The 13,171-nt window shown below is 46.2% G+C and overlaps 1 protein-coding gene across 5 annotated transcripts in view; it reads left to right on the forward strand.

Annotated features, from left to right (window-relative positions):
- The window catches only part of GK (glycerol kinase), a 69,153-nt gene that overhangs the window by 50,831 nt on the left and 5,151 nt on the right, over window positions 1-13,171 (forward strand). For 3 of the 5 annotated variants that reach the window (XM_061627359.1, XM_061627363.1, XM_061627360.1), the window contains one exon: window positions 12,169-12,255. The exons of the other annotated variants lie outside the window; for them this stretch is intronic. In XM_061627359.1, coding sequence (XP_061483343.1) covers window positions 12,169-12,255 — 87 coding nt within the window. Of the gene's footprint in view, window positions 1-12,168; window positions 12,256-13,171 lie in introns of those variants that run through there. 5 annotated transcript variants of the gene reach the window in all.

The following is a 13,171-nucleotide window of genomic DNA, read 5'->3' on the forward strand; positions in this document are numbered from 1 at the left end:
CACCTCACTGGGGAGGGCATTCCGCAAATGGGGAGCCACCACTGAAAAGGCCCTGTCAAGGATGAACCCTGCAACTGCTGGTGGTGGCACGACCAACAAGGCCTCAGCTGCTGATCGTAGGGTCCAAGATGGTTGATACTGGGAAATGCACTCTTTTAGGTACTTGGGTCCCAAGCCATTTAGGGCTTTGTATGCTAATACTAACACCTTGAATTGGGCCTGGTAGCTCACCAGCAGCTAGTGCAGCACTTTCAGAGGTGGTGACACATGGTTCCATTGGACTGCTCTACTGAATAGTCTAACAGCCACATTCCGCACTAGCTGCAGCCTTGGGTCGTCTTTGATGGCAGCCCCACATATAGCACATTAGAGTAGTCACCAGAACATGAACAACTGAGGCCAGGCTGTCCCAGTGCAGGAATAGCTGGCAAATCAGCCTCAGTTGGGCATAAGCACTCCTTGCCACAGAATACACTTGGAACTCTAGTGGCAAGTTGGAATCCAGGAGTACTCCCAGACTATGAACCTATTCCTTCAGAGGGAGTACAGCCCCTCCCAGGTTGTACACCTAATTCTTGGATCAAGGAACCACCGACCCATAGCACTTCTATTTTATCAGGATTCAGCCTCAGTTTATTGGCCCACAGTTAGCCCATCATTGTCTCCTGACACCTGTCCAACATCTTCAGAGCCTCTCTGATCCAGATGGAATGGAGAGATAGAGCTACATGTCATCAGCATACTGATGACACCATGCTGCAAGTCCCTGCATAACAGCTACCAACAATTTCATATAGATGTTAAACACCATAGGAGACAGATTGGACCCTTGTAGAACCTCACAGACAAAACACATGGACCCAGGCAACATTCTCCTAGGACTACTGTATGGTAACAGCCCTGCAGGTAGGAGTAGAACCACTGTAATACAGCAACTCCCACCTCTTTCACTCGCTCCAGAAGAACACCATGGTCAGTGGTGTCAAAAGCTGCGGAGAGGTCAAGGAGAAGCAACAGGGTCACATTGCCCCTGTCTCTCTCCCGATAAAGATAATCAGTCAAGGCCACCAAGGCTGTTTCTGTGCCGAAACTGAGCCAGAAGCCAGATTGGAATGGATCTACATAATCTACTTCCTCTAAACACACCTGCAGCTGTTCACGCACCACCGTCTCAATCACCTTACCCAGGAAAGAAATATTAAAGACTGGATGGTAGTTTTCTGAAATCTCTGGATCCAGGGAGGACCTCTCCAAGAGGTTCCAGTTCTTTCAACTGTAAAGTACACAGAAGAAACTCAAGTTTAGAGCAAAAGGTTCATGTGAGCAAAACTGCTCTTACTGAGTGGTGTGGGTGAGTTGGTAGTAGGAGAGTGGGTATAGCATTCCCAGGAATAGGCAGAAGACTTGAGAAATACTGGATGATGTTCACTCTGATTTGTCTTGTATATACTCGTTTTCTAATCCAGCCTGTGTGGCTCTTTCCTGCAACAGAAGCAACTGCATACAGGTTGTAGTGGTATTCAAGATAATATGGGGGAGGTAGCTCTATGAGATGAGCTTTTTACACACACACCCTTTTCCAAATGTTGGGAAATAACCACTTTGTGCTATTCTAACGGGGCAAGGGTCTGAGTTTAATAGTTATCTAGAGTTGAAATTTATTCTCTCACTATAAAGACAGGTGAGGTCTCTGTTCTGTTAACCCTCCTCCCCAAAGCAATGGGATGCAAATAGTACCCAGCATCAGTGATGTTTAGATTTTCAGCAGAGGCTCTGTTCTACTAAAGGTCTTCTCTGTGATGGCACCCCATCTATGGAATTCCCTCCCTGTATATATTTGTTAGGCATGCTTTCTTAGAAGTTTTGTGCCAGAGTAAAAATTATTATTATTGCCTATGCGCAGTTCACACATACCATGGTTCAATTCACACATAATGTTAAACAATAGTTTAATGGTTTAACATGCTGATGGATGCTGCCTAAAAGTCCCCATTTTGTTTCTCTCCCGCTCTTGGCTGTGTCACACCAAAAATATCAGCCCACAAGCCTTGGCTTGTTACTTGTGAACACAGCATTGTGATCTGTTTTACTCCAAAGAACCCATAAGTTCTTGGCTCCCTAGCATAAAGTGGAGGAGCAGCAAAGTGGGGACTTTTGTGTTTTTACCATTATTAAATGTTATCTGCGAACCAAGCCAGTAGCATACAATGATAATGACATTTATGCTGTTCTTAAACTTTGTTCTTTTTCTGTGTTCTGAGATTATATACGTACTAGGGGCTGCACCCTTGCTTGCTTCATTCACCAGCCCCCACCACTCCCTCCATAATAACCCCTAGAGCTTCCTCTTCCAACCACATGGAACTAATAAACTCTCTTTACACCTTCCAGATCCTGTTACTGAAGCCACTTCCCTCTTCTCTTCTGCAGCCCCACTTGGCACCCGTTTTCACCTTCACAGTCCTGTTTGCATCTTCACCCTGTCCATGCCTCCTCCCCCTCCTTTTCTGCAACTCTCCTTGTGTACACATCACCTGCATATTAACCCCCTGCATCTTTTTCCCCCACACATTGCAACTACACAGCACCCTTTTCACCTTCTGCCCAGTTATGAAGCCACTACTATTCTTCAGCCCCTTTTGTACCTGTTTTCATCTTGACCCCCATTCACATGCCTCCTAGCCCCTTCTTTTTTGCAAAACTCCCATTGCCCCTCTTTTACACCTTCACCCCTTTTTCTTTCCTCCTCTTCTTAACTCCTTCTTGCACATAGATCACACCCATTTCCATGCCTCTTCCTCACACCTATTCTGCACCCCCCCCTTTGAACACACATCCTGTTTTCACCTTCACCCTCTTTTTCCTCCTTTTCTCAAATCCCCCTTACACATAGACCACCCCCATTTCCATGCCTCTTCCCCCTCCAATTCTGCAGACTCATTTGCACACATACCCCATTTTAAACAATGGGAGAGGTATTAGTAAGGTATTAGTAAGAGCCAGTGTGGTGTAGTGGTTAAGGTATTGGACTATGAACTGGGAGACCAGGGTTCTAATCCCCACATAGCCATGAAGCTCACTGGGTGACCTTGGGCCAGTCACTGACTCTCAGCCTCATGAAAACCCTATTCATAGGGTCTCCGTAAGCTGGAATCGACTTGAAGGCAGTACATTTATTAGTAAGGCAGAGATGGAAGAACATAAGAGGAAGAAAGTGTTGGTTTTAAACAACAGGAGAGGTTTGAATGCATCAAGAAGGGAATTGGGAAAGGCTCTGTTGTACCCATGTTAGCTTTTCCCCTCTCACTGTCCCTCACTGTCCCTGCTACTTTACCAAGGCAACCTCTGTGCTTATTCAGAAACTAGAAAAAATGACATTGTGTTATGTTTTCATCCCATCGATATATCAGCACCCATAGAATGTATTCCTGCACCCATAGAACAAGGAGCTGGGACACAGGAAAAGCGAAATGTGTGTTTCCATGGTCGGATTAAGCTGATTTGGGCTTCTGAAACAGTTACAACAGCAGGGTCCTCCCATCACCCCAAATGAATGTGCACAATAAAACAAGGAAGAAAACTTATTTGTACCGTATATTCCGGCGTATAAGACGACTTTTTAACCCCGGAAAATCTTCTCCAAACTCGGGGGTCGTCTTATACGCCGGGTGTCGTCTACCATCTACCACTTATTACCCCACCTTACTTGTGTCGAGAGTGCGGGTGTGTGTGGTTGCTACTGGCTTGGGGTGCCGCATTCTTTTTGCTTGTGTGTCAATTTCCTTGTTAATTTCTCCTCCTTGCTGGGTGTGTGTGTGCGGTCTCTCGCCTCAGCGGCGGACGCGGCTTGGCCAGGAGCTGCAGCTGCAGCCTCTGACCCCCTTTTTCTCTACCGATCCTCCCTTTGTGCCCTGACGATCGGGAGCCTGAGGCTGCGGCTCCCTTCGTCTTTGATTTTTATGGGCGGCGCTTTACCCCACCTTACTTGTGTTGAGAGTGCAGGTGTGTGTGGTTGCTGCTGGCTTGGGATGCTGCTTGTGTGTCAATTTCCTTGTTAATTTCTCCTCCTTGCTGGGTGTGTGTGTGCGGTCTCTCGCCTCAGCGGCGGACGCGGCTTGGCCAGGAGCTGCGGCTGCAGCCTCCGACCCCCTTTTTCTCTACCGATCCTCCCTTTGTGCCCTGACGATCGGGAGCCTGAGGCTGCGGCTCCCTTCGTCTTTGATTTTTACGGGCGGCGCTTTACCCCACCTTACTTGTGTCGAGAGTGCGGGTGTGTGTGGTTGCTGCTGGCTTGGGATGCTGCTTGTGTGTCAATTTCCTTGTTAATTTCTCCTCCTTGCTGGGTGTGTGTGTGCGGTCTCTTGCCTCAGCGGGGACGCGGCTTGGCCAGGAGCTGCAGCTGCAGCCTCCGACCCCCTTTTTCTCTACCGATCCTCCCTTTGTGCCCTGACGATCGGGAGCCTGAGGCTGCGGCTCCCTTTGTCTTTGATTTTTATGGGCGGCGCTTTACCCCACCTTACTTGTGTCGAGAGTGCAGGTGTGTGTGGTTGCTGCTGGCTTGGGATGGCACGTTCTTTTTGCTTGTGTGTCAATTTCCTTGTTAATTTCTCCTCCTTGCTGGGTGTGTGTGTGCGGTCTCTCGCCTCAGCGGCGGACGCGGCTTGGCCAGGAGCTGCGGCTGCAGCCTCCGACCCCCTTTTTCTCTACCGATCCTCCCTTTGTGCCCTGACGATCGGGAGCCTGAGGCTGCGGCTCCCTTCGTCTTTGATTTTTATGGGCGGCGCTTTACCCCACCTTACTTGTGTTGAGAGTGCAGGTGTGTGTGGTTGCTGCTGGCTTGGGATGCTGCTTGTGTGTCAATTTCCTTGTTAATTTCTCCTCCTTGCTGGGTGTGTGTGTGCGGTCTCTCGCCTCAGCGGCGGACGCGGCTTGGCCAGGAGCTGCGGCTGCAGCCTCCGACCCCCTTTTTCTCTACCGATCCTCCCTTTGTGCCCTGACGATCGGGAGCCTGAGGCTGCGGCTCCCTTCGTCTTTGATTTTTACGGGCGGCGCTTTACCCCACCTTACTTGTGTCGAGAGTGCGGGTGTGTGTGGTTGCTGCTGGCTTGGGATGCTGCTTGTGTGTCAATTTCCTTGTTAATTTCTCCTCCTTGCTGGGTGTGTGTGTGCGGTCTCTTGCCTCAGCGGGGACGCGGCTTGGCCAGGAGCTGCAGCTGCAGCCTCCGACCCCCTTTTTCTCTACCGATCCTCCCTTTGTGCCCTGACGATCGGGAGCCTGAGGCTGCGGCTCCCTTTGTCTTTGATTTTTATGGGCGGCGCTTTACCCCACCTTACTTGTGTCGAGAGTGCGGGTGTGTGTGGTTGCTGCTGGCTTGGGATGGCACGTTCTTTTTGCTTGTGTGTCAATTTCCTTGTTAATTTCTCCTCCTTGCTGGGTGTGTGTGTGCGGTCTCTCGCCTCAGCGGCGGACGCGGCTTGGCCAGGAGCTGCGGCTGCAGCCTCCGACCCCCTTTTTCTCTACCGATCCTCCCTTTGTGCCCTGACGATCGGGAGCCTGAGGCTGCGGCTCCCTTCGTCTTTGATTTTTATGGGCGGCGCTTTACCCCACCTTACTTGTGTTGAGAGTGCAGGTGTGTGTGGTTGCTGCTGGCTTGGGATGCTGCTTGTGTGTCAATTTCCTTGTTAATTTCTCCTCCTTGCTGGGTGTGTGTGTGCGGTCTCTCGCCTCAGCGGCGGACGCGGCTTGGCCAGGAGCTGCGGCTGCAGCCTCCGACCCCCTTTTTCTCTACCGATCCTCCCTTTGTGCCCTGACGATCGGGAGCCTGAGGCTGCGGCTCCCTTCGTCTTTGATTTTTATGGGCGGCGCTTTACCCCACCTTACTTGTGTTGAGAGTGCAGGTGTGTGTGGTTGCTGCTGGCTTGGGATGCTGCTTGTGTGTCAATTTCCTTGTTAATTTCTCCTCCTTGCTGGGTGTGTGTGTGCGGTCTCTCGCCTCAGCGGCGGACGCGGCTTGGCCAGGAGCTGCGGCTGCAGCCTCCGACCCCCTTTTTCTCTACCGATCCTCCCTTTGTGCCCTGACGATCGGGAGCCTGAGGCTGCGGCTCCCTTCGTCTTTGATTTTTACGGGCGGCGCTTTACCCCACCTTACTTGTGTCGAGAGTGCGGGTGTGTGTGGTTGCTGCTGGCTTGGGATGCTGCTTGTGTGTCAATTTCCTTGTTAATTTCTCCTCCTTGCTGGGTGTGTGTGTGCGGTCTCTTGCCTCAGCGGGGACGCGGCTTGGCCAGGAGCTGCAGCTGCAGCCTCCGACCCCCTTTTTCTCTACCGATCCTCCCTTTGTGCCCTGACGATCGGGAGCCTGAGGCTGCGGCTCCCTTTGTCTTTGATTTTTATGGGCGGCGCTTTACCCCACCTTACTTGTGTCGAGAGTGCGGGTGTGTGTGGTTGCTGCTGGCTTGGGATGGCACGTTCTTTTTGCTTGTGTGTCAATTTCCTTGTTAATTTCTCCTCCTTGCTGGGTGTGTGTGTGCGGTCTCTCGCCTCAGCGGCGGACGCGGCTTGGCCAGGAGCTGCGGCTGCAGCCTCCGACCCCCTTTTTCTCTACCGATCCTCCCTTTGTGCCCTGACGATCGGGAGCCTGAGGCTGCGGCTCCCTTCGTCTTTGATTTTTATGGGCGGCGCTTTACCCCACCTTACTTGTGTTGAGAGTGCAGGTGTGTGTGGTTGCTGCTGGCTTGGGATGCTGCTTGTGTGTCAATTTCCTTGTTAATTTCTCCTCCTTGCTGGGTGTGTGTGTGCGGTCTCTCGCCTCAGCGGCGGACGCGGCTTGGCCAGGAGCTGCAGCTGCAGCCTCCGACCCCCTTTTTCTCTACCGATCCTCCCTTTGTGCCCTGACGATCGGGAGCCTGAGGCTGCGGCTCCCTTCGTCTTTGATTTTTACGGGCGGCGCTTTAGTTCCCCGTCTGGAGCCTGTGTCTGCGGCTCTTTGCCTTCCCCTTTAGGCGGCTCCTCTTGCTTGGGCTGCCTTGCTCCTCGTCCACGGCGCTTTGTTTCTGCCCTAGACAGTCCTCTCAGCCCGCGGCTGCGCTTTGCCTGTTGGTCGATTTTCTTCGGCTACGGGAGTTTACAGGCTGTACTGCCTCCTTTACGGAGTTTTTTCTAGCATATTTCCACCAGCCGCGATTAAGTTGTTCAGTCCTGCGGCCGTATTCTACCGTGGCGGCTCTCTCTAATTTTACAGTTAAAATTTCAGATGCCATTCTTTTCTGCCCGCCATTGCTCATTACGTTTTTTAACAGTTGTTGCTGGGCAAAATAAACGTCATTCTTGTTCGATTTTCCCGCTTTTTCTACGGGCGCCATTTTAATGGCCGTTTTTTCCTGCTCTCTCTGAGAGCCCATTAGCATTGCAAAGGGGAGGGTTTTTCTCTCTCACGGGCTGGGGTTAGCGGGACCCAGCTTTTTGTCAAGCTACCTGTGTGTAATCAGCTCCCTGTGTATGTGCTGCAGATAGGAAGTACTTCACTAACCCAATCTCTGTGACTGACCCTGGCAACTATTGAGGTACTGCGCTTATCTGCACCAGTATAAAGACTCTTTTTGCTGCAACACTGCTGATACTTCACTGACTGTACACCAGGTCAACTGATAGTGTGTCAGACTGTTGACTACATACAAAGCTATTTGGCTATATATCCTCCAAAGCTTTTGATACTGTGCAATCCTGTGCAATATTACCTTTTACGCCAAGTGTACATTCTGCCCCATCGTGACAGTGTACATCAGTCAGTGCATTCTGCCCCAGTCGTGTGCCGTGTACTGCGCCTGTTCTAAGACCAGTATCTGTACCTGTTCATACAGTATAGCACCAGTACATACAGTACAGTATACAAATGTCCAACAGTCAAAACCCCATCATGGCTCCACCAGCGAGAAGAAAGAAATATGAAGCCAGTTTCAAACTTAAAGTTGTAAACTTTGCCATGGAACATAATAACTGCGCTGCTGCAAAACAATATGGAGTAACAGAAAAGATGGTTCGGGACTGGAAAGCAAATGAAAAAGCATTAAAGAGTATGCCAAGGGGTAAGTGTGCATTAAGAAGAGGCACCCCACATTGGCCAGAACTTGAAAAACATGTAGCAGACATGGTGAATGAGCATCGCCAAAATGGTTATGTAGTGACACGAAATAAAATACGTTTGTTTGCACTTCAGTGGGCCAAATCTAACCCAGATCACAGCAACAGATTTAAGGCCACTGTATCCTGGTGTACTAGATTCATGGGAAGGCATAATTTGGTACTGAGGCAAAAGACGAAAGTTGCCCAAAAATTACCTGCAGATCTTGATAGCAAAGTAAATAGTTTCCATCGATACGTAATACAACAGCGCACTAAACATGGCTATGCGTTAAGTAGTATTGGAAATATGGATGAAACTCCAATGAATTTTGATATGGTTGGAAATAAAACTGTCCATCAAAAAAGTGAAAAAACAATTTTAATTAAAACAACAGGACATGAGAAGTCCAGTTTTACAGTGGTACTAGGATGCACAGCTGATGGCACCAAACTGAGACCAATGATTATTTTTAAAAGAAAAACAATGCCAAAACTCAAGTTCCCTGTTGGTTGTTTTGTACATGTGAATGAAAAAGGCTGGATGGATGAAGAAGGGGTAAAGCTATGGCTTGATAATGTATGGAGCAGGCGACCAGGTGGACTTATTCAAAAAAGTAGTCTACTGGTGTGGGATATGTTCAGGGCTCATTTAACTCCCAGCACCAAGCAAAGGCTTGCAAGACTAAACACAGATGCGGCAGTTATTCCTGCAGGATTGACATCGTTGGTACAGCCACTGGATGTGTGCCTAAACAAGCCATTTAAAGATCGCATTCGAGAACAATGGAATGAATGGATGGTTAGCGGCGAAAAGTCATTCACAAAAGGAGGAAACATGCGTGCTCCACAGTTGGATGTTTTGTGCAAGTTTGTCATAAAAGCCTGGAATGATATTGATGCAGAAACAGTAATCAAGTCTTTCAAGAAGTGTGGCATATCAAATTCATTAGATGGTATGGAGGACGACTACTTGTGGCAAGATGAAGAGGAAGCCGAAGCTGAGACCACACCATCTGATACGGAATTCGATCCATACGATGACTGCCTTACAAATGTATCACAAGATGTCATTGATGTACTTATGATATCAGATGACGAACAGGAGGATTTTGAAGGCTTTTAAAGGGAAACTGTTTGGTTGTCAGCTTAGAAAACAAACAGCATGGCAGCTCCCATGGGTTTATTGTCTTATCCTTCCTTTCAGCTTTAGAGTGAATTAGGAAAAGTTTAATCCACTTGCACTGTTTTATGTTTACATGTTTGATGACAAACAGCCTTATGTTTGTAAGTGACAGTTTTCCTGCTAAGTACCTGCATGTCATAAGCATGTGAATTAAAATTACCATATTGAAATCAAATCTGATGTTTTTTTTAATTTTTATTTGGTGTGCGTTGGAAGAGGGGTAGTCTTATACGGCGAGTATATCCCAAACTCTATATTTTAACTGGAAAAGTTGGGGGTCGTCTTATACGCCCAGTCGTCTTATACGCCGGAATATACGGTAGGTTGTTGTGCTTTATTCACAATTAAATCAAATTAAATGCCTAGAAGTAAAGCATGAAACTATTTCTTAAGTTGGTGTTCACTGAAATCATTTAATTGGTTTTGTAGTACTGGTCTGCACATGTATACTCAGAAGTACCTTTTAAGGATCTAGATAAAAATCTGAAAAGTAATCACATCAAGCTGTTTCAATAGCTTAATTTCCAGAATAAGCTAACATTGTGGTGTGTTCATAATTTTTTTCTAGTGAAAATTAATTTTGAGGCCATGATTTTACCAAAGAACATATTTGCTTTTCCCTTTGTGTTTTTCATGGAGCTTTGGATTTTTTTTTAATTTAGGTTCTAGAAAGAAATTCATAATTTTTCTGTGGGGCTATTTCTTTCTAACCCATGCTATTTTCTTTTGCAAAGTAAACCTAAAAGCATCATAATTACACTGTTGAATTGGGAAGACTTGGGTTCAAATCCCTGCTCAGCCATAAAGCTCATTGGGTGACCTTGAGCCCCTGTAATTCAGCCCAATCTACCTCACAGGTTTGTTGTGAGAGGGTTGGGAAACTTGCCTAAGATCTGCCAAATCAATGGCAACATAAACCTTCCCTGGTTAAAAAAAATCAAAACAAAACCACTTAGCTTTCCCCTTCCTACCTTTGCCCAAGGGGGCTTAAACGTTAAAGAAATTTCAAATGACAGGATGGCAAATGTTGCACAATGAAGTTCATTCAGGGAGGCCTCAGTTATTCTCCCCCCCCCCAAAAAAAACATATCAAGTTCCCTTTTAGATATTGTGTCTCTCACACACCAAATGCAAGCCAGAGAATGCATTTTATACAACACATCCTGAGTCACAATTCACCGTGGGACGATCTCAAGTGAGTGAGGCCTCACAACAACAAAAAATCTGTCCTGTGCTCAGCTCTGTTACGTCACCCCAGCTAATAATATCCTCCCATAGCTCTAGGTGGAATCCTCCCCCTATCTCCTTTGACCATCTTAGACTCTGCTTGTTCTCAACAACACCAGTTGAACTTCTACTACATTTGGCTGTCTCTCATCATATCTTCTCTCTCCGGTGAGAGTTAGCATTTATGAGAGTCAAGAGTCAATGCCATTGCCAACAAGAAGCCAGGTTTCCCTGCGCTGTTGAACATTTACAATTTTGTTTATACTGTAGCCTCACTGTCTTGACTCTTGCACCTGGCATCCCTATGCATTCACTGTGCATGAGATGGAGCTGCTGTAGCCTGGCATACAATCAAAAAGGCTACCGTGCGGCAAGAGCCAGGCTGGGCAGCAAAGTAGATGGAGGTGTGTGTGAGACAACAAGTGCCAATGCAGGAGTGAGTGAGAAGACACTGAATGGGCTGCGATCCATATGCTGCACTGGGCCTCCTAATCTCTGGGATTTAGAGCAACTATATTACATGCACCCCGGATAATCTGACCTGATCTGGTGTTTTCTGTGTATACAAACCAAGGAAAGAGGTTGAAGAGCATTTTAAGCAGAGCATTTTGGGGGAGCTATTCAGTGTTTTGAAGGTTATTACATGAGCCTTCCGATAAGGAGCAAGAAAGATTGTGGTGGAATACACTCTGTGTACTGCAAGTATGTTTGAACAGGGCAGGGTGCATTTTCAGAGTGCCGTGACACTACTAGGTAGGGTATCTCTGATATAAAAGGGGAAAAGTTTGTTGCTTAATCAGCAAAATCCATGTGAGATGAATTAGAATGGAAATGCTTGAGAACCATTGAACTAGATGCAAGAGTTTGTTCCTGAGGGCAGCTTTAATGTTTGCTCAACTAGTCAAGTTGCTACTTAAGCTTAATGTTGCTTAGCATCCCTATATAAAACATTCTAGATTATAGATGTACTGTATTGTCAGAAACAATAGATATAGCACATCTATAATTGATTATTGGGTAAAATAAATATAGCTATTTTGCACTTTCCATCCCAGTCTGGATAATGGTGGATACATACTCCCCTTACTAAGGGTGAAGTACATATGATGAAGGAGCAAGCAGGTTCTCTGAGGTACCCTATAATATGGACACTGTGCACTGTGTCCATTAGGCTTTGTTCATGCAATCTTCCTCTTTTGAAGAGTGACGATTATATGTGTGGGCCTGTGCCTGTAGCCCTTACGTTGCAAGTTAGTGTGTGTGTGCTTGTGAATATATGTGTGGTGGTGTGGACACACGTGTCTGCTCCTCCATCACCTATGCATTCTTTCTAGAAGAATTTTTTAAATATTTAACATCAGCTTTGTTTTGGAATTCTGTATTGTCTGCTTTATTAATATTTGACTGGCTTTGCTTAAATAACCTTGAATATTGATACAGGATGCAAAGTTGGAATATGTCTAAGCAGAAGGCTTGGCTCATCTTTAATTATTACCGTATGTTAAAACTATCTAGCATTTTGCAGATGTTGCTGCTTTCTTACAATTTTTTTATTCATGTGATTCTTAAATCTTGCAATTTACATGTATCTCTCTTTTGATTTGCTTGACTGGAACCTCTCCTACTGGATGACATCAGGTGAAACTAGTATCTTCTGTAGTCTGCCTTTGGGCTTTTTTATAATGAGTAGCCTGTTAATGTTAATCGGAGCAAAGTACATCTCAGGTTAGTTTATTATTATTTGAACTAGCTTATTTTTACAAGGTATCGTTGCTAGTTTGACTGCTTTCAGTTTGTAAAAACGTTTTCAGTATTCTTGTTCTGCATGAAGAAACAGTGATACAAATAGCTATTGGTTCTCATGACATTTATTGATTTAAGATTCTTTGGAACCATTGTTTTCTGTAGGATTTCTGCCATAAGCCACACACTATGTGAAACTACTTTTCAAACCATGATTATTTTTAGCATGATTATAGGTCCTATTTTCCACATATTGTAACAAGATAATGTATTCCAATTCTTTGAGAGCTCAAAACTACAGAATTTATTTTAAGAAGTTAAGGTTTTCAGATACACAGACCTTACAGGCAAATCTTTACAATTTTCTGGACCATCAAATAAATGCTTAGAATGTTCCACACAGACTATTGTGCCAACACTACTCTATGCAAAACCAACGAGCTGATATTTCAAGCACACTGTTAAGGTCAAGCCACTGTTAAGATCAAAAAGATTTAGCCTCCTAAAAGAGATAAATTGCTTCATAGTTGTTTATTTTTAAATTTTAAATTTCCCTTTCACAAATTGTCTTTATCTGGCTTAGTCATAAGATCAGATTTCACACTTGAGAAGATCATGGCAGTTCAATATTTTGATACAAGCTTCCATTTCATTTACCACCCGTGGAGAAAATTTGGTGGGCTGATTAGATTGGGTCACTATTGGAAACAGTGTACACACAGCAAAAGCCAAGTGCTACTGATTTTTACAGTGATGTAGAGCAGGGGTTGCCAACACATTGCCCTCCAGATGTTGGTAGATTACAGTTCTGATATTCTCTGACCTCTGATCGTGCTGGCTGGGTTTGATGGAAGTTAAAGTTCAACAACATTTGGAGGGCACCTCATTGGCTACCCCC

The sequence above is a fragment of the Rhineura floridana genome, chromosome 5 (assembly GCF_030035675.1).
Source record: "Rhineura floridana isolate rRhiFlo1 chromosome 5, rRhiFlo1.hap2, whole genome shotgun sequence".
Lineage (NCBI taxonomy): Eukaryota > Metazoa > Chordata > Lepidosauria > Squamata > Rhineuridae > Rhineura > Rhineura floridana.